The sequence below is a fragment of the Podarcis filfolensis genome (assembly GCF_964270895.1).
Source record: "Podarcis filfolensis genome assembly, chromosome: 6".
Lineage (NCBI taxonomy): Eukaryota > Metazoa > Chordata > Lepidosauria > Squamata > Lacertidae > Podarcis > Podarcis filfolensis.
In genome coordinates this window covers 39,069,951-39,091,531 of record NC_139609.1, presented here as the reverse complement: position 1 = coordinate 39,091,531, position 21,581 = coordinate 39,069,951, and the positions used below count along the sequence as shown (strand labels likewise).

At 42.1% G+C, this 21,581-nt stretch overlaps 2 protein-coding genes across 7 annotated transcripts in view; one reads left to right on the top strand and one right to left on the bottom strand.

The window, feature by feature from the left end:
• The window catches only part of ITGB3BP (integrin subunit beta 3 binding protein), a 79,250-nt gene that overhangs the window by 12,544 nt on the left and 45,125 nt on the right, over positions 1–21,581 (bottom strand). For 2 of the 3 annotated variants that reach the window (XM_083621181.1, XM_083621182.1), the window contains exons 3-9: positions 21,436–21,533; positions 13,783–13,825; positions 9,712–9,847; positions 5,062–5,137; positions 3,877–3,955; positions 2,654–2,747; positions 1,394–1,447 (exon numbers count right to left, since the gene is read on the bottom strand). In XM_083621181.1, coding sequence (XP_083477307.1) covers positions 1,394–1,447; positions 2,654–2,747; positions 3,877–3,955; positions 5,062–5,137; positions 9,712–9,847; positions 13,783–13,825; positions 21,436–21,533 — 580 coding nt within the window. Of the gene's footprint in view, positions 1–1,393; positions 1,448–2,653; positions 2,748–3,876; positions 3,956–5,061; positions 5,138–9,711; positions 9,848–13,782; positions 13,826–19,387; positions 19,500–21,435; positions 21,534–21,581 lie in introns of those variants that run through there. The other variant, XM_083621183.1, reaches the window with a different exon arrangement.
• EFCAB7 (EF-hand calcium binding domain 7) overlaps positions 19,498–21,581 on the top strand; it is a 52,198-nt gene continuing 50,114 nt past the window's right edge. The window contains exons 1-2 of one of the 4 annotated variants that reach the window (XR_014549773.1): positions 19,498–19,925; positions 19,986–20,062. The gene's annotated coding sequence lies outside the window, so the exon portion shown is untranslated. The remainder of the gene's footprint in view (positions 19,926–19,985; positions 20,063–21,581) is intronic. The other 3 variants (XM_083621153.1, XM_083621156.1, XM_083621155.1) reach the window with 3 other exon arrangements.

The window sequence follows — 21,581 nt, the reverse complement described above, 5'->3', positions numbered from 1 at the left end:
GTGGATAAGGAAGAAAATGTAAAAAAATTAAAAATAAAATAAACATGGAGGCAGTTCATATCCAGATAGTTAAATAAAGGTTCTTCTCAAACTGGTAGGGTGCTCATATGCCAATACCAAGAACAGTTCTGACTACCATCCTGTGCCCAGTAACTCAGATTGACAAGTTAAAGATATATTACTGGGCAAAAAACTGCAGCCTTAATTTTTTTAATGGGGCTGACTAGTAAATGGGGCTCAACCTTTCCCGAAAGCCAGAGTTGAGGCCAAACCATGTGGGGAAAAAGGAGAGAACAGAGCATCTGCAGAGTGCATTCTCCTAACCACTGCATGGATAACTCTGTCCAACATGCATGGATAGCTCTGCCTCCCAGGAGCTGAGTGCAACACCCACACAGACCGAGGGGGAGCGAGGAGTTGACATAACCCACAAGAGTTCCATCATTCTCACCACAAGGCCAGTATGCTCTGGATCTAGATTTGAGTATTTTTTCTTGGTTCGGGGCCAGAAAGACAGAATAGGTATGTTGCTGGTGAACTGCCCACAAAGCTGCTTCATTGAGCTAATGGTGAAGGCGAATTAATAAATACCCCTTAGGGACATTGTATGAACACCTTAACATAAGATAAATGCTGGTGTCCATTTCACCTTGTGTGCAGGCAAGCAAATCACTTAGCAATTGTGGCTTCCTATCTTTTGCAAACACTTCAAAATAGAGAGGTATGTATCTGTCACCCGTTCTGGCAAACGGCTGGTTCTCCTCCACTGCAGCTCCTTCTGGTGTCACAGCCAACAGAAGTGCAACTGATGTCCCCCCTTGGAGCCATGCCTTTTCTGCAATTGTACCCTTTATATGGAATCATTTCCCTCCTGAACTTGGGCAGGCAGGCACCATCTTTTATTCTATTTTGGCACCTCTTTAAACCACACTTATTTAACCAGGACTCTGAAGATGTGCAATTCCACTTTTTGTTCTTACTTTCGGCCCCCCCCCCCCCCCGCGGCAGCTGAATTTTAGCCTCTATACTGTTGTGCTTTTTAATAGTTTATCATTTTTATCTTGCTTATTTTTAATATGAACACCACCGGGAGACTTCAGTAAAAGGTGGTATATAAAAACATATCAAATAAATGCATTTTTAAAATGCATAGTTTGTTCAGTTAGGCACTTTTGTAATCTGAAAGCAGTGGGTGGGGGGAAAATCTTTATCTTGCCAACAGCTTAAATGTCATACAACCAAAGAGAGGGCAAGAGACCTAATTTTGCTGAAAAGAACACAAATCTGATACGGTCTCTTGCAAAAGGCCTTTTCAAGTCTTTCAGAAGAAATTTGCTAAATGGACCCCTTTGACAACGGTTTGCCATCAAAACAAATAACATGGGGGAGTTACCTTGGGCAGCCTGTCTTGCATTGGTTCTTCTTAGCAGCTTTCCTGCTTGCTTTACTGAGGAACAAAATATATTTAGATATTGTGAGAACTCTACTCATGTGATGCTAATGTAGAAAAATGGTATGGTTCCAGGAAATTTTTCAATTAAAGAAAATACTGGATTGAATTCATAGTTCCTCAAGCAGAGTTCTACTCCCAGAATAGGGCACTCCCAGATCTCTGCTCTCCCTTTCCCCTGCAAACCTTTGTACATCGGAAAAATCAGAAGAAAACAATCACCTCCCTTTTTCTCACACACACTTCTGTAGACAAAAGTTCTGCTAAATCTTTTTGGACATGGCTAGCTGAAGAGTGCAATCCTAAACACACTTACTAGGGAGAAAGTCCCATTGAATATAGAGGGACTTTCTTCTGAGTAAGACACACTGGATTGTTAGGCCAAATGTAAAACTAATGATACCCCTCAATACCTTCATTGAACAACAGGCTCAGGACACATCGCTGTGGCACCTAACTTCTCACCCAAGTTGATGAGGAACCATTATTGGGAAGTCTTTTGGTTTAGTCAGTCAACCAGCTACAAATCCACCTAACACTCACCTCGTCCAGCCCACATTTTAGCAGCTTCTCTGCAATGTTATTATGCAGGACTTTGTCAAAAGCCTTATTGAAATCAAGATACGCTACGTCCACAGCATTCCCCTGATCCACCAAGCTTGTAATGCCATCAAAAAGAAAAAGAAATGAAATTGGTCCAGCATGACTTGTTTTTGAGAAGCCCACACTGAGTCTTAGTAATCATAGCATCCTTTTCTAAGTGTTCACAGGCTGATCACTTACCGGTAATTATCAGTTCAAGGCCAAGCAAAACACTCAAAGAGGATGTGAAACAGGCTGAAGGGCAAGGGCTTGGTGTTGGGAGAGTCATGAGGGCCAAACAGAGGCTTGGAGGGCCACATTTGGCACTTGGGCCTGAGGCTCCCTACTCCTGCTTATAGTAACTTGGATATAGAGACCCGTAATATAAATTCACTTGAGTTATACCAAGAGTGATCAGTAGTGTTACCACTTATCAATTATTTGTTTGCTTAATTATGTTGCTTAATATGAAGTACTCAATATGGAAACTAATCGGTATTTATGCAATACGTAATATTTCTAGGACACCTAGGCATGCTCATGTAAAACAAAGATTAAATATGTGAAAGGATGCATATTAATTCTTTCACAAAAACGGAAATTATGAAAAGTCCTTCTTACTTAGCTTTCTGGTTTTGCTCACTTCGCCTTTCAAGTTACCAGCGGTCTCTGAAACACCGATAATATTTTCAAGCTCTCTGGTGCCCTCTAAAGCCTGAAAAAAAAATATTTTTTTTAAAAAAAGCTAAGTCTTAATGCCGAATCTTCTAACAAAACAGAACTCTTAAAACCTCCCACTCTTTCTGCATCATTAGTTTAAATGGCTGAAAAAAATTCTATATTACTAACATTTGATATTAGAAATGGAATGCTTCTGTATGCACAGTACGACCAACAGGTGTGAAGTTGGAAGCCTTGTCGCATCCCCACAATCTGAGCACATTATCGCTGAAGGACACAGCAGGCTGCCACTTTGCCTTTTCAGACTGTTTGCTTGCCTGAATCCTGGTCAGTTCCCCTAGTTTACCCCAACCACTCTGTATCCGGCCATGCCTTTCAATAAGAGGAAGTGTTGCCCTGACTTTGGCTTCTAGCCTGGACCACAGAATCCATCCCACTCTACCTCCTCTGCTTTCTTTCCAGCCCTTAGGACACGACCCCACCCAGGATTCAGGTACAGAGTGGCAGGCAAAACAGGTGCCCTTAGGATACTCATAGGTGTGACCTCGTGGGGCAAATAGCAGCTGAAGAGGGGCAGTTTAAACTAGGAAACAGATATAAGGGAAAGTGTTAACATGCTTTTAAAAAAAAACCTCCACAATCACACCTAGTTTGATCCTCACAGTGGAATCAGAAAACCAACTATCTCGCTGGGTACAGGGTGGAGACTGACCTGAGAGAACAATAGTTAATAAAATTATAGGTATTGTCAGATGTGGGCAAACTTTTTGACCCAGTAGGCCAATTAGTTATCTGTCCTGTGGGCTAACCTCCACCCACCTGTCAAAGTCTCTTGCATAACACTTTCCAAGTGCCCATCTGCCAGGTGGTTGTTGGATGCCTGGGGACTGCAGCGCAAGGGCTTTCTGCAGAGATAAGCTGCATGATCATGTTGCCAGCTGCACAGATGATCCAGCTGCATCTCTACCTGCCCTGCACATGATGTCACATATGAAGAGTAGGCTAGGGAAAACAGCCTTGCAAGCCAAATTTGATTGGTGGACCAGAAGCTCCCCGCCCCTGCTCTATAATGAAGATTGCAACAATTGAGAAGAAAGAAAGAAAGAAAGAAAGAAAGAAAGAAAGAAAGAAAGAATCAAGGATCAAGATGGGGGAGAACAGACCTGTAAATTGGTTAGGTTTTGTCTGATTTTCATAAATCTGCCCAGAGAATCTTCAACTTCAGACTGCAGTATTAATAGTCTTAAGGAAAGAGGGAAACAAGGAATTATTTAAATTGATGGCATAATTTCTGAAACAAGAACAAAAATGAATAAAAACCAAGTAACACTGATATAGCTTTGCTGGCAACATCCCTCCCCTGGCTGTGAAATACTGTAACTTGTTGGTATATAACAGGTAAATAAGTCTAGGGTTTATCGTACATCAACCACTAGTGAAATGCCCACATTTCTAGCATGTATAATTATACTATTTTCCCATCATTATCTTACCTCCTCCCTAAACTCCGGCATAGGGAGTCAGTTCCACCCACTTCCCATCGATAGTGCAAAGAAACCTATCAATACTCCTGCACAAGATTCCAGCCCAGCCCAGTCCTACACATGGGACTCTTTAGGACAGGGTTTCCCAAACCTAGGCCTTTGGACTACAACTCCCATCATTTCTAGCTAGCAGTACCAGTGGTCAAGGATGATGGCGATTGTAGTCCAAAAACGGCTGGCGCACAAGTTTGGGAAGCCCTGCTTTAGGAGACAGTAAAAAGCAGATCAGGAATGGAAGCGGGTGAGAGAAGTGGAAAAACCAGTAGGATCATCCAAAAGGCTAGAGAGTGCACCAGAAGCACAAGACTGCATGAATTAATAAAGCAAAAGGATGAAGGCAGCTTAACAAGCAATGTAACTTTTTCTCTTATAGAACAGATCTTAATTGGAGTGACATAAGCCTGAAACAACTGAAGCAGTGCCGTAGTACCAGGCAGCTCATTGAATAGACAGACAAATTGTATAGAATAAATTATGGGAAAACTGGCTGCCATTTCTAAAATATTGCCAGGAAAATAATTACCTCCCACAAAAACAAATTCAAGTAGGTTTTGATTTTTTTTTAGAAGAGTTTTTGTGATTTTATGTTAATCTGCATTTACCTGTGTAATACTGTGATATAAAACAAACATTTCTTAGGTTTTTTAAAACTCAGTTTTGTTGATAAATAATAATTGCAAAAAGACTAAATAAAAATTACTCCCCAATATTGCTACAGCAGAAACGGCTTTCCCAGAGGCTCTGTTGCAATTAAATTTGTGCCTCTCTATGCTTGGTTTAAACTACAGAATTAGGTAACATTACTTTTCATAGTCTTCCATTTCAGGATGCCCCCTTCTGGGTGATCTGATTAGCAAGTTACTGCGTTTCTCTCTGTTTCCTAGGAATAAGACAATCAAGAAATAAGATTTAACACTATAACCATCCTGTAGTTGAAGACAAAAATCAAAACAGTATTAAGATTTACCATCTTCTGCACGAAAGATAAACATGAACTATTTTCTCTATTCCCACCCCCTTTTCATTACAAATGCACCATAACCTGACATTTAATTAATTACAGCTTTTCCATTATAAACATCTTATGTTAGAAAGAAAAGCTACAAATACAAAAATAGAAATGGTAAAATTAATACTACTACTAACAGATTTAAGAGGTTAAAAAATTCCCAACATTCATTTCACTCCATAGAAATGTAAGATTGTTGGCAAATGCAAGATATTATGTATTATTAATTTGGATGCTAGGTATATAAAAATACATGAAAGAACATGCTCAATAACCACTATAGTTTCCATTTGAAATTATTTCTTTACTAACCAAAGCTATATAGCAGCCCCATAAGATAAAACTCACAAAAAAACACAGAACAATTGAAAACACTACTCTGAAGGATCCTACGTAGTAACATGAGAATGGTGAAAGGGACTGCAAGAGAAAAGAGTGAGGAGTAGAAAATGCCATCCTTGCCCAGTACGCTAATGGGGGCCTGCAATGGATCCCAGCGCTCCCTGCAAACAGAATGAGCCCTTCCATTTGCAGAGGGTTAGTTGCTATGCAGTGCAATTTGCCTTAATATTGTTCTCTGCACATCTCAATGTTCAACAAGACTATATATAAATATATATATATATATATATATATATATATATATGAATGAGATTTTACTGGATTTTGTATTTGATCTCATTGCGAAGGCTCAAGAATGGGGGACAGACCAAAACAAAGAATGTGAATGAAAAAGCCCTTAGGGATATGGGGATATATGTGCGTGTGTATGTGTTTCAGGTCAAAATACCTATTCATTTACATTTAGTGTAATAACAAGTGCAACTTGTATAATTGCACTTATACATATATCAACAATAAAGCAGTGTTAACACTGTTGCATGATAAAAAGAAAACATTAAATATATAGGAGACAACTCAGAATTCTAAGTCCTTACCACCATTTTGTAGCTTGGTGAAACTAGAAAAGGAAAGCTATTCCTACTTTACTGAATAATTATCCATCTAAATGTCAGCTGCGGACACGTGATCTCTCTTTTTATGTGCAAAAGGACTGTTCCCTTATGCCCATATTTAATTACAATATGGAAATATAGCACACACTCACCTTTGCCTTTGACATCCCGGCACACAGGCGTTTTACTCCTTCAGGCATTTCCCTCTTTTTTTGTCAGAAATGGCATGTGAAAAAAATCCAACAGATTTTTTTCCTGTTTCACTTTCTCCCTCCCTCCCACAAACACAGAATCACATACGAACAGCGAAAGCAAAACTCATATAATATCATCAATAAAAGATTGGCTTGGGAAGTGGGGAGATAACAGCATTTGGAGTTTTCAAGTTGTATGTATACTGCACTGCTTTAAAATGTCAGTCAGTTTTCAGTTAACAGAACAGGATCAGCAGAGCAAAGATGCACTTTCACAAATGGTCATATTGTGTTTTTTCTCCTACAAGCAACTGGCTGCTTTGTGTAAAATGGCTGCATTTTGCAAAACGGCCGGTGATATGCAATCAAATACAGATAGTGTATCTAGACCAAGTAATATGGATTCCTAAACCAGGTCCTCTGCTTCCTCTTCTTCACCTCAACAGTAACTCCTTTCTTGTATTATTCTGTGAAATTAAATCAAAATGCATTTCTCATCTTATGCTAAAACAACAACACCCAAATTATTTGAGGGCAGGAGCAACACTTTAGCATACCTAGAAGACTGTTAGGTTTTCAAGTACTGGCAAAATGTGTTTGGTTCTGAGCCAAGTTATGCACTGAGAACTTTAGACCATCATCTTAGAGAGTTTGTGGTTGGTGTGCCCTGTTTAAATAAATGGGACAATGCCTTGCACATTCTGACTGCAACAGAAGGGTAGAGCACAACTTTTCTAAATAAAGAAGATAGTCCTAATGGCTTACAGGAATTCCTCAGATCACTTTCTATGGATTGGGGATTAAAGCATTCACTGCAATAGTCCTCCTCTTTTCTAGACCTTTACTGACGCTAGAGAGGAAAACAATGTGTGGGATACAGGAAGCAAATGCAGCTGCTTCTAGTAGACTCAAGGACAGGAAGCAGTGAGTAAGGATAAATGGATACTTCTCCCAGCAAAGGGATATAAGGTTAAACTGTGGAATTAACTAGCGCAAGTAGTAACACCCACCAACTTCAAAAAAGGTTCCAAAACAGATGGAAGATAAGGTTACCAGTGGCTATATACTACCTCCATGATCCCAGGCCCCATGCCTCTTAATACCAGTCGCCGGAAAACAGCAATGCAAATCGGATATTGTTCTGCTTTTGGCATCTGGTTGGTCACTGTGGGGAAAGGATGCTGGACAAAACAGGCCACTGGTCTGATCCACTAGGGCTCTTCTTATTTTCTTATAAGTGTTTTGAATTTTTTTAAATTATGCCTTGTTGAACACCAAGATGCATGGAGAACAATATTAAGGCAAATTGCACTCGATAGCCACTAGCCATCTGCAAATGGAAGGATGCCTTCTGCTGACAGAGAGAGAAGGGATCCAGTAAAGATTCCCAAGTGGAGGATCCTTCAGGGCAGATTTTCCACAAGCAAAAGTGGAGGGGAGAAGAGGGAACCATACTATGGTAGAAGTGCTTCATTAGTGGAATGGCTGCTCCCACCAAAGATGACTTAGTTGAGATATAAACCTTTGTGCTACCATGTTCTGCAAATGTTCACTGTAAAGAACTTGCATAAGCCTGAAAAAGATTGTGCATGTATGATGATGTAGATTGACGGTAAAAGGTTAGAAGATTTGCACAAGATCAGACACACAGGCAAATTAATGCAGGGTTCAGCATTATTAAAATATTATTAGCCATCATTAAAGGGCTCAGTGTTAGAGCATATAAATTGAATGGAGAAGGTCCCAGGTTCAATCCTCACCATTTCTCATCAGGGCTGGGTGGGATCCCTGCCTAAAACCTTGGACATCTGCTGCCAGTCAGTGTAGTCACCACTGAGCTAGGGGGACCGATGGTCAGACTCCACACAAGGCAGCACCTTCAGTTCCATTGTACAGGGCAGGTAAGACCTTTACTTTCCCCAATACAGATGTCAAACCTGTTAAATGTTATCATAGCAGGTTTCAAAGGGCAGGGAACTAGTAACAGCATAAACTTGCTGGATTAACAAACTCTGCCCACTCTGCACAGAGAGAAATTTGGTTCCATTAAATTCAACGCCTGATTCCAGTTGTGTATCTGGGGGCGGGGGGGCAGGTCGCACAGGGTCAGTACGTTTCCGAGCACAATTCAAAGTGTTGGTGCTGACCTTTAAAGCCCTAAACGTCCTTGGCCCAGTATACCCGAAGGAGTGTCTCCACCCCAATCGTTCAACGTGGATACTGAGGTCTAGCATCGAGGTCCTTCTGGCAGTTCCCTCACTGTGAGAAGTGAAGTTACAAGGAACGAGGCAGAGGGCCTTCTCGGTGGCACCTGCCCTGTGGAATGCCCTCCCATCAGATGTCAAAGAAATAAACAACTATCTGATGTTTAGAAGACATCTGAAGGCAGCTCTGTTTTTAATGACTGATGTTTTATGGTATTTTTGTTGGAAGCCGCCCAGAGTGGCTGGGGAAACCCAGCCACCCAGCCAGATGGGCGGAGTATAAATAATTTATTATTAATTATTATTATTATTTGGGCAGCACTTACCTTGGGGGCAGCACGCCGGAGCCCAAGATGATGCCCAAGTCCAGGTGCCCCAGAGCACAGCGTGCTGCTTCCCAAAGCACCGCAGCCGAGGGCTGTGCTCACAGGGTGTTGAGCTGCTGCATTTTCCCCAGCCATCAGAGGGTGGCAGAGAAGTACACAACTGGAATGCGTTGGCCCTGCAAGCAGCACTGAGCCAGCAGCGCGCCTGAGCCATTGTGTCTCTCCTGGGAGTGGCTCGGGCACCTGTAGGCACTGTGTCGCCCAAAAAAGCAGCGTGGGGCTGGCCTCTGCCCACCACCTGCCCCTCAGCTGACCTCCAGCTGAGGGGGAAAGCAGCGGGCAGACTCTGTGCAGGTTCTGCGCTGCTTGAAAAAGTAACGCAGGCCCACAGGGCGCCCAAACGGAACACGGCAGCTTGGGCACTGGGACTCTGGCAGCACGCTCTGCCCTGCCAACAGCTTGCCACGGCCCCCATGCGCAGAACGCACATGCCGCCCCAGGCGCACAAGCGGCTAGCTATGCCACTGCTTGATTCTCTTCAGTGAGCAAAAGTAAGCAAAACTAGTCAGAGGAGAATTGTTGAAGAGGTTTGTGAAGGCTGCAGAAAAGTTGGACTTTACCATAAAGATCCAAATTCATATTCGTGGGTGGGTGGGTGGAAGGAATCAGAATTACCGAGCAAGACATAAATTACTAAATCAAGAATTTGACTTGGTCAATAACCAGAAAAATTCTGCAGTAAGTAGGAGAGAATGTTCAACTAACCATTTGATAGACCATTTCCATGCTCTTGTACATTATTGCTCCTGGGAGTTGAAAAAGGACTGATTGGGCACGTTCCTGTTGTTGGTGAATAAGACTTTAGATTCTTCTTACTCCTCGGCAATGGTGTTGCAGACACCTAAAGTATAATAAATAATGGTAACAAAACAACCTGTACAGGATTATTATGCAGTGTAAAGCACATTCATATTTTCCTTTTCAACCTTCACAATATCCAATTCTGCCTTTTTATTTCTAGTCAAGGCAGGCTATAGAATTCTCCTATAACAGATGTAGGGAATCATGCTTCTCGGTGCATTTTTAGGTAACCCACACACTTTAACACTTCAAAGCTCAAGTTCCTAGAACAAACTATGTTTCTAGTCCTTGTGCTGGTAACATGAGTCTCACGTTTAGTCCTTTATCCAAACAAAAAAGAATCAAATGATTTTCAAGCCCACCTATCTATTCCAAGGGACTAACACAAGATTTTAACTTTTTGTTTAACAATTCCTGATGAAGGAAAATAGCTACAACACTCAGGGCCATCTATCACATTAGTGGAAAGAACAATCAAATTAAATGAGCAAACTACCTTTCATGTTCCAACTCAAATGGTCTTTTAGAAAGGTGGCTCTGAAAGGTGAAGCTATATAAATAGCACAAAGCTTGCCCTATAGCAGGGGTGGGAGGCCTCTGGCCTTCCAGATGTTGCTGAACTCCAACTCACATCAGCCTAAGTGCAAATGGCCAATGGTCAATAATTAAATAAGTTGTGATCCAAGAACATCTGGAAGACCACTGGTTCCCCATCCTTGCCCTACAGTAAAACACTGTTGCTCCTTAATACTCCGGAACTATGACTGTAAATGCTCAGCGATTCCAAATTTTGGGAGCGGGTGGCGCTGTGGTCTAAACCACTGAGCCTCTTGGGCTTGCTGATCAGAAGGTCGCTGGTTTGAATCCACGTGATGGGGTGAGCTCCCGTTGCTCTGTCCCAGCTTCTGCCAACCTAGCAGTTCAAAAGCATGCCAGTACAAGTAGATAAATAGGTACCGCTACGGAAGAAAGGTAAACAGTGTTTCCATGCACTCTGGCTTCCATCACGGTGTTCTGTTGAGCCAGAAGCGGTTTAATAATGCTGGCCACATGACCCAGAAAGTTGTCTGTGGACAAACGCCGGCTCCCTCGGCCTGAAGCAAGATGAGTGCCGCACTTCATAGTCGCCTTTGACCAAGGCTCCTTGACCTTTACATGTTTTATATAAATACTAGGTTTGGTGTGAAGAGATTAGTGGATTAGTCTACCAATCCTCAATTTATGACACAGCAGCCTTGTGTTTAAACCACTAGCCTAGAAGTAATGGGCAGTAAGAAACTGCATGTAGACAAGTGATCAGGCTGGTGAAGAAACAATGGAGAGCTTCATCCCTCCCTCTGCACTGAGCACAGATGCCAAGTGGACTGCCAGAGAAGGAAATCCCCTCTTTCATGACTAGTACAGGGCTACTGCAAGAAGGGCAGAGCTTGCCTTCCCTCCTCTGCCAACCCCCAGCAGACTAATAAACTTTTCTCTTTTTTTTTTTTTTGCAAACTAGTGACTTCTGTGGTCTCATTTATAAGGCTGCAATATAGCCATATTATGCTGAATTGCTTGTGGCCTATTTGGGTGACTCCATAGATGTAGGCCTAATGTAAACATCACCCATGCAGTGGATCCTACGTCACATCAGCAAAATCTGAATGAAAGAATCACTTGGGAACTAGCCATGTTAAGCCCCATGAGTCACCAGAGTGGTGCAGCATGGCTCTTCCCAAATGACCCACTCATCAGAAGAATCCCTGCCAACAGTATGGCATGGGATCCAGAAAATGTGCTACACCTGGAGTAAGTTAAAAATATATATTTAAGTATTTTGCAGATTGATAGATTGGTGTTATTTATAACCCGATTGTAAAACAAATCTTCCAAAGCAAACTTGAGTTAAAAGAAATATACTATTAGCAACAAGACAATCAGGTAAAACACTAAAAATACACTGATCAAACAGCTGTACAGTCACAAGTTCAGATATATTGAAGTACTGTTTGCACAGGACTATGGAGCTGGAGTCCATGGGAGCCTTCCCATGGAAGCTTGCCTGACACCATCTTTGGGCTCTTTTCAACATCAGGTACGTATGTAGTGTGGACCCTTCAATTTTAAGCCTGTGTCTTCATTTGGAGTGGGGGGGAGGTGTAGTGAGTTTTGTTTTTGTTATATTTTTTACTTTATGGTTTTATGTTGTATTTAAATTGTTGTTAGGGATTTTACTTATTAATTGTAACCCAGCCCAAGAAGTTTATTGTTATGTGGCAGCATACAGATGCCATAAGTAAATAAACCAAAGGAATAATTAAGGTGCAATCCTACACTCATTTGCTTGGAAGGAGACCGCACTAAACCAAGGAGGACTGTCTTCTGAGTAAACACGCAGAGTTAAGAAAAGTAAAGAGTGACAATTAAAAACATTTCTTAGTGCAGGAAGGACTAACGTATGGCTCTCTAGATGTTATTGGCCTCCAACTCCCTTCTCTTCTGACCCCTGGCTATGCTGACTGGGGCTTATGGGAGTTGTAGTCCAACAACATCTGAAGAGCTGCAGAATAGCCACCTTTGTTTCAACTGGAAATGACTGATAGTAAACTCCTATGCGTGTTTCTGAAACATATAATAAACCATTTTCTCCCTTTCTCCTTTCCTTTTCACATAACTATTTCAATTATCTTAAAACTCTGGATAAGGATACAACATTTATACTAGCAATAATAATAATTCTGCTTCATAGCTTTAGAAATTAATTCTATCACTGAATTTTGGAAAACCTGAAACCTCAAGCTTTCAATGAAGAAATTTTGACACTAGAAACTTCCTAAATAGTTAATCTCAACACAGACATCCCCCCCCCCTTTTAATTTCCATTTCAGAAGGAAAAATAGCTTTAGGGTGGAACAGAATCATTTCAAGCTGGACTGCTCGCCTCCAAAAATGCTACTCCAACCAAGGAAGCAGATGCAAAATTACAGTCACAGCTGTATTCAGAGCACAACAAGGTGGGTAATGGAAAACTAAATTGCTAATTAAATTGCTAATGATTTTTGTTAGTGCCCCTGCTGTATTTTGTCACCTTTGTTTAAATACAAAAAGTATACAGAAGATTTTTAACACTGCCAAGTTTCCAATTTTGCTAAGTACCACTGAGACCTCTGAAGACTACCATCTATAAAGAAACTGTTGGTATGCAGAAACAAAACAGGAGGCTTGTTTTATTTACCAAACATTTAGGTATACATTTTCCCCCACCTATTTTGCCTCCTTAAAGGCTACCTGCCCAATGAACTCCTCTGCATTATTGTTCATAGCAACGCCCACAGTTGGTATTGGAAGATAATAAACTGGCATATGTCGTGACATGATGGCACTGGAAACACGGAATGGCCACATTTTATCAGAGAAAGAGATGGGGTGGGGGTGGGGGACAGCAACAGTACAATTTTATTTTTATTGTGATAACTGTAGGGGAAATTTATTGCAGTGTTAGTACTTTATCGTTTCATTATGTTAGATTAGCTGAGAGAGGTAATTATATTCTCAACATAAAAATGTCTTTAATGTTTTCATTTCAATTTTGCAGTTTATAATATGCAGATTACGGCATTATCATAATCCCATATTGTTATATGTACAGAGAGATGGCACTGCATTTGCTTCACAAATTACGGAACTAATTTCTAATAAATGATTTCACAAAGGTCCCTAACTCATTTGAGAGAGGCGTGTACATAATAAAAAACAACCACTGCAGTCTCCTCAGTTATAGCCAATTGCTTCATGTAGGCAAAGTCCAAATATTATATAAGAATAGTTTTTCTCCCAAAGACGTCTGGCAGTCAATTCTTTTCCATATTCAGGAATGCTTTACTGCAGATTGCCAAGTAATTTATGATAGTCTCACTGAACTGCTGATCATTTATGTATATCCTAGAAAATAATTTAATCATAGTGTGCGCCCCCCCCCCACACACACACACTTACTTTTCCCATGGCAAGGCTTTCCAACTTCAGAGCTTTCTTAGCACTAGAAAAGAAAAGGGGGGGAGCAAGTTTTATCATATTTCAAAAGTAAAGTTTATATTGATAACCTTATCAGTGGTTATCAGACCACATATAGCATTTTTTACACTAGTAAAACTAACCTCATACATGGCATATAGTTTTTGAATACTGCTTTGAAAATTTGATCCTATCCTGATTGCTCCCCCCAACCTGTTCACTATCCCAATGTCACACTACCAAAAAAATAACAATAAAAAACAATTGCTTTTTATATAAAACTGATAAAGAATGAGATTATACGGACATGCATAACAACTTACCTTCTGTGTAGGTGTTGCAATTATTTTGCTGTTCACAGAAATAATGTACTAGGCATTTAACCACCAGTACATTCAAGGTGAAAAAAGTAGTTCTTCTCATCATTTTAGCTCTTAACATGATTCAATGCTACTAGACTTTGACTTAACTAGGGAACAGATGCTCTATGTCTTTACAGGTCCCTAAACCATACGAAACTATTTTCTCATGTTCTTCACTATACTGATTCAGGAACACGCCAAGCTTTCTCTGTAAAATCTGTTCTGCTGAACTGGATGCCCAGCTGTTAATGGCAACACTAGGAATGGAAAGCTGAATATTTATAATACTTTACATCGTACAGCTGTCTTCTAAAGAGCAGTCATCAAAATTTTATTGAATGCAGACTAAATACTCAAAGGAAGGAAAGGTCAACATAAATTAAGACTATTTTTTCCCAGAGACAACTCCAACTTTTAAAGTACATTCTTAAATCTTAAACAACAGTTAAAGGCCTTTTTATATAAAGCAACTAAAAACCCTTAAAATCATCCAATAAAAGCTTCAGAAGATTATTTTAGATTAAACAAGGTTTGCAGAAACATTTCATTTCAGAATAGAAAGGCGCAGGCACCATATTAGGAATAGGGCATTTTGATTTAGTAACCAAGATCTCAATGCTAAAAATGCTCATAAGGTTTAACAAAGCCCAGATTCTGCAAGCATAAATGGCTTGGCATTCCAGCAGGGCCACAGTCTGAAATGATTTCACTCAAAGCATTTTTGTAACCTTGTCATTCTTCAAGGTGAACCATAGAAAGAAAGTTTAAAAGCATATATGAAACATGACTGTACTATGCTAGTTCCAGTTTAACATCTTATGTTGAAAATAGATCACTGAAAAACATTTTTGTCTTAAAAAGCAGACTAACTATACTGTGCAAGATTTACATTTTTTTATATTAAAAAGCCATCCACATTCTTGCCAAGGGACAGTCAAAGCTGAAACAGTTTGACAAAAATTCTTAACATCATGTTTCTTTTTAAATATAGTGCCTCATATTGCTTAAGGAATGTAGACTCCATTACATCTTCCACCCCAGTGGCAGCAGAGAAACATTTTATACGCTAATACATTCACTCTGCAAAGGTGCTCTAGGGGACCATGTATTTGCATGCTATACTAAGGCATGCTATGATGGAAGTTTTTATGACGGACTTCAGAGGAAGCTGGAAGCCAAAGTACAGCTGAATCTGGACTCAAGGTAGCTTTATGATTAGGATAAATGAAAAACTACATGAAAATCACATTAAATTATAGCAACCTGGAAAAAAAGACTTGTCAAAAAAAAGTGGCAGAATGGTCAAGCACTATGCTATTTAAAATCTTCCAGTGACTTTGGCTGGTAGTAGTTATAGGCCTGGTTTGGACGTCACACAATGCATGGGCTCCTGGAGAGGAGATTACAGCCATTTTACTGCTGTGCCATGCTGGGCTAAACCATGGTTTGGTTTAGCATGTGGGATCATGGTTTAGCTCTCTGCAGATTAACCACGAGCTATAATCAAATTTTGTCCTATGGTTTATAGCTTAGGGTTTGTCTGAGAAAGCTGAACCACAAGCTTGGGTTGGACAACCTGCAAGTAAAACAGTGACTTTGCACAGCAGCTAAAGAAGGGGGGGGGGCAAAGCAGCAGGAACTCAGCGAAAAGGATGGGGACAAAATTAGAATTAGTAGGCACTACCTGCCATTAGCTCTGGCTCCACCTACTGGTGGCCTCCTTGCCTTCCACCCTACAAGTCCAAACAGGCACCAACTACCACTGTGCCCAACATAAATGCTTGCCTCCCCAATGCACTAACAGTAACAGAGGCCGGTAGGAGCACTAGTGCCAATTTAAAGGGCAGGAAATTCATTCAAGGCTCCACTATGAAAAAAGTCGCATTAGAAGAATTTGTTTATTTCACATCACTGTTTATGTCTCGTAGGATATCAGTATCAGAAAATAAATTATATTTAAGATGGACTAGCCTGTCATTCAAACTAGACTGCCACAGTTTAACAAAGGAAATGCATGAAAATGTGAATTCTAGTCATCATTGTCTCTGGGTTGGATAGAGACTAACAGTGCAGTCCTATGCATATCTAGGCATGAATCAGTCCTATTGAGTTCAATGAGATGTATTCACAAATAAACACAGTATATGTATAGGACTGCATACAAAGTTAGTTTAACTTAGGAGTCCAGGAAGAGCAACAGCTAAATGCTTCTGTTTACCAGTTCCATGGAATGGTATGGCGGATGGACCCTTTGGGGAAATGTCTTCGTCCTTCCATCCCATCTATCCATTCATAAGTTATAGTTGGTTATGCTCACTATTTGTCAATGTACTTAAGGGAGGTAACTAATGAGTGGCAGAGCAATCCTAAGTGGGCTCAAAGAAGAGTGGGGTGCAATATCCACCACTGGATCCTAAGTCCTGCTACCTCAGCACACACCAACCAGGGACAAAGGTGGAGGGCAATTTTTCCTTTCTCGATATGCTAGTTGCAGGCTCATGTGGCTGAGGGACCCAGTTCCATGGGGCTTTGGATTTGGTGCTTGCCCTTGCAATGCCTCATTTTGAGGCTTAACACTATCCACCTGCCTGGGTGCAACTGGGGTCTCCACCATGGCAGAGATCATCTGCACTGGCAGCACTCCTCTCCACTGGTAGAGACACCAGGCCACGATCCTAACTCCTTCCACCCATCAGCATCAGGGAGTGTGCTCTGCGATAGCTTATTCATTACTCACAGCAACACTAGTTGTCTTCTATATACTTCTTATCAGAACTTCCATAACCATGATATGCTACTTTAGATTTGGGATTGAACTATTGTAGTACTTGAGGAGAAGCCAGGCCCATTATTCTTCTAAACCATCAAACCCCACCCCACTTTGGAGATAGTCAGCAGTGTTCTGAGAAGCCTACGCTATACCCTGAAGAGGTTATGACCAACTCTTCTATCAGCAGTCATCTCCATGATTGTACTCAAAGACAGCGTGCCTTAAACGTCTATTGACCCCTCCATATGCACTACTCCACCACTTCCTATCATCTTAAGGTGGTCTGCTTCAGAGGAACATACGCAGCTGCCTTATTCTGATTCACTGGAGACGATGGAAGGGCAGATAATGAAGATATACAATGCCACCCCAGCCCCCATAATCAGGAACAGTTAGGATGTAGCCTACCTCACACAAGATATGCACAAGTGTATCTGCCCAGTTAGAAACATAGAATTGTAGAGTTAGATGGGACCCTCAGGGTCATCTAGTCCAACCCCCTGCAATGCAGGAATCCTGCCCACAGCTGTCCCTAGGTGGGCCTGAACCACCAAACTTCTGGTTAACAGCCAGATGCACTGACCCATTGCACCACAGGCTCCCTGAATTGTTCTGTCTGGCTATAAGCTTGTCAGAACAGGGAGCTTTCTCTCTAGCTCTATAAAGAATGCCTAGTGCTACATGTATCAATAATAAACAAACAAAACTAATGTATGAGAGAAACACATTTAGGTACAGCTTCAATGAACACTAATATGCAACAAAATATAAAGTTTGGGGGGTGTACTTGAAAAATGGATGGAACAGCAGGATTTTTATTACATCCTCTTAATTCTGTATCTTCAAACACTTGTGTTTAATGTCTTGGGCAATGCTGCAGACCTAAACCCACTTAAGGATAAGTCATTAAACTCAAAGCACAATCCTAACCACATCTAGTCTGAAGTCAGACTGTATTCAATGGGGCTAAATCCCAGGAAAGTGAGATCAGGATTTTCAACTGAGCAAACATACTTAAAATGGCTTTGTGCCTGGAAAGCATATCTTTTCACCTATCCTGTAGCAAGCAATCCCACACACTATAGGGTCTGACTAAGTTTTGTATTGGTAAGCAGAAAACACTCTACATATGCTCAGAGCAGGGGTGCTGCATCCTGTTTCACCACTTGAGGAGAAATGGGAAGTGATGCCTTGCCCTGCTACTGCTGTCACTCCCACACCACCTACCTGCTCCTGCCATCGCCATCCGTTCTGCTGCGAGCTTTGTCACATCTGTCACTGATAGAGAAGTGGCACCACCATCGGCGCCAACTCTGGGCAAGATCTCGCCAATTTGGGGCGAGATGGACATGATCTTGCCCCCAATCGGCACCAATGGTGGCGATGGGGCACCGGTGGGTGGGTGTTCTGCCACCTGAGGCAGTGGCTTCACCCTGCCTAATGACGGGGCTGGCTCTGGCTCGGACGCACATCTGCCATCCCTGTTTCTTCCTAAGGTTCCCTTCCATGGGTCCTTTTTATTGAGCATTCACAATGAGATTGCAGTTTGTGGGGGCAGCAGTCATACTGCTTCATTCCCAACCTGTGCGTATCCCGCCGTAAGGAACCAGCAACTGAAATCGCACAGCTTTTCACACCACAACGGTTCCTGCTTATATTTCGGTCCTGATTTTTATGTGCTCAGAGACATCAAAAGGGATACATATTACGGTAGCCTAATTGGAGAAGCACGACAAAAGAAACCGAAGCACTACTAACGTACTCCCACTGTGTCAAGAACTTGTTGGAATAGTAGACTAGGACCCGTGCAAGGAAGCCCTCATCCTTGAATAATAAAATAATATATTACAGTGGTACCTCGGGTTAAGTACTTAATTCGCTCCAGAGGTCCGTTCTTAACCTGAAACTGTTCTTAACCTGAAGCACCACTTTAGCTAATGGGGCCTCCTGCTGCCGCTGCGCCGCCGGAGCATGATTTCTGTTCTCATCCTGAAGCGAAGTTCTTAACCCAAGGTACTATTTCTGAGTTAGCGGAGTCTGTAACCTGAAGTATATGTAACCTGAAGCGTATGTAACCCGAGGTACCACTGTATTTCTACCCCGGCCATAGCTGTCAACTTTTCCCTTTTCTTGCGAGGAATCCTATTCGGAATAAGGGAATTTCCCTTAAAAAAAGCGAAACGTTGACAGCTATGTACCCCGCCCACTCTGGGCAGTTCCCAACAGAATATTAATAATAATAAGAAAAACCGACAAAACATCAAACATTTAAAACTTCCCTAAACCGGTACTGTATACAAAAAACCTGCATAGGGCTAAACTCTAGTTCTCTCCGGTTGAAATGAAAGGCACATAAGGAAGGGAAGGGGTGTGTGTTGAGGGGGATGAAATGCCCCGTGGGCCCACCAGGTCCTGCCCGTCTATCCAGCTACCCCTCACCCCGCCCGCGACTCACGGCATGTCCGGCGCCCGACGCGCTTCTTCGCCTTCCCCGCCCGCGACGCCGAAACTGAGATTCCCGCCGTGCAGCTCTCAAAGCGCTCCGGGTAGAAACACGGCCAGTCTGCCCTGGAAGCTCCGGGTCTCGGCCCGGCCTGGCAAAGGCAGACGCGGGTTACTAGGCGACGGCGACAAAGAAGGCAGGGCCGCAAAACCGCCCAAGGCCAGGTCGGACTTTCTTCTCATTTGCTTCTCGTCTCATCGTCCTTTATATTCTCTCTCTCTCTCCGTCCCCCCCCCCTCACAACCTCCGCCCCTCTCATTATCACCACGGTTATAAGGGCTGTTCTCACAAGCGTGTCAAGGACTTGCAAAAGCGAAGCGGCTTTAAGTCACGGAATTCGGATTTAAGATCCGGGTTGGTCCAAATAAAGAGGCGTCGTCGTTCTGTTCCTTTCTGAATCGTGTCACGGTCGAGTAGTTTGCCGCTTTGGGGGGGTAAACTGGGAGTGCGTGCATTTTCTTATGTTCTCAGGTAATTTTTTTGGGGGGGGGTAGCTGGGAAGCTGTACCTCTGCAGAGATGAGGAAAAGGCTTTTTCTGCTGGTGCCTAGAACTCACAGGAACTCAGTTCCGGCGCCTCTCAGGTGAGCGCCATTGCTATCCTAAGAGAAGAAGGGAAGTTTTCCTGGTGAACTCCTGCACCCCTTTTTCTATAAAAAAAAGCACTGGTGATAATTAATTAATTAATTACATTTATGTACCGCCCCTCGTCACAAGATATTAAGGCGCTTCACATGATCCCCCCACAAAAGTACCATAAAATGTTGTGACATCTTTTATTATGGTAGGAGCTGGTTCACTGGGGTTTGGTTACAGGTTTTGATCAGGCATATTTACTTCCAGTGCATGGCAAGGAAACTGTAGTGGTAACTAGATGTGCCTTACTCTAGGGCAGGGACGTCCAACTCCCAATAGACTGTGATCTACTCACAGTATAAAAACACTGGCAGTGATCTACCCTTTGTCGTTGGATGGACCAAAGTTCTTGAGCTTTTTTAGGAAGCCTGAGTTGTTGAGGTTTTTTTTGGTGGGGAGGAGAAGGAGATCACTGAGGGGCCAGAGATCTACCAGGATCTACCAGGAACACCCCACAATCTACCAGATCTACCTGTTGGACATGCCTGCTCTAGGGTTAAAATTTGCTTACAATCCTTGAATCAGATGATTCAGTATGTCATCCTCCCAAACCACGCATTACTTGTCAACTGCGCGCACTGATTTAGGGGCTGGTCTGCATGGTAGAATAAGGAATTGTCTGTGCAGTTGACAGTGTCTCATCTGATTTAAGCCCTGTTCCCTGTCTTTCCTATCCCTGGTGTCCTGTGTGTTGACTTCCTGTGTACATGAAACTCGTCCAGTCATGCATGTATAACTTGTACACTGGAGGCTGGAGGTAGGGATAGAAGGCTTGATCCCACTTCCACCTTAGTTGCATTGAGTCTACGCAGATTTTTAACATCACAGAGAATTTTGACTGCAGTTGTGTGCTTACAGTTGTGTGCTTACTTATCTGGGAATAAATCACATAGAATTATGGGGCTTACTTCTGAGTAAACATGGATTGGTCTTCTGTAAGGGCCCTTTGAAAGAATGTGGCTTCACATGGGTGTAGCCAAGGCGGGGGACAGCTGCCCCCTAAATCAATAAAAATACATAGCAAACTGAGGTCCTGCCCCCCCAACGAAAGACCTGCCCCACTAACAAAAGCCCTGCCCCACTAACAAAAGCCCTGCCCCCTAACAATATCCTGGCTACGCCCATGGTTTTTGCAGAGGGAGTGTACTGCTGAGAATAATCTAAACACTGTTTCTCTTCAGGACTTCTGTAATATAGTATCACACAAATGAGTTGTGTTAGCAGGGAAAACTTCTTCCTTCAGTAAGTATTGGGAGAGTTCTTCTTAGGCAGCCAGTTTTCCACAATAATGCAAGCAGATTTTGGCAGCATTTACGCATAAAATTTAATGTATTAAAATTAGGATACAGCCATTATGCCTATTACCTTGTTCTTCTGTTCATCACATCACCCAGTCTTCTCCTCTGTGTGCACTGAGGGCTAATTAGCGTCTTGCTCCTGGTCATCAATTTTGACTTTGGAGTCTAGGAAATGGTCATTCGGAGTGAATATTTTTGCAGTATACTTCAATC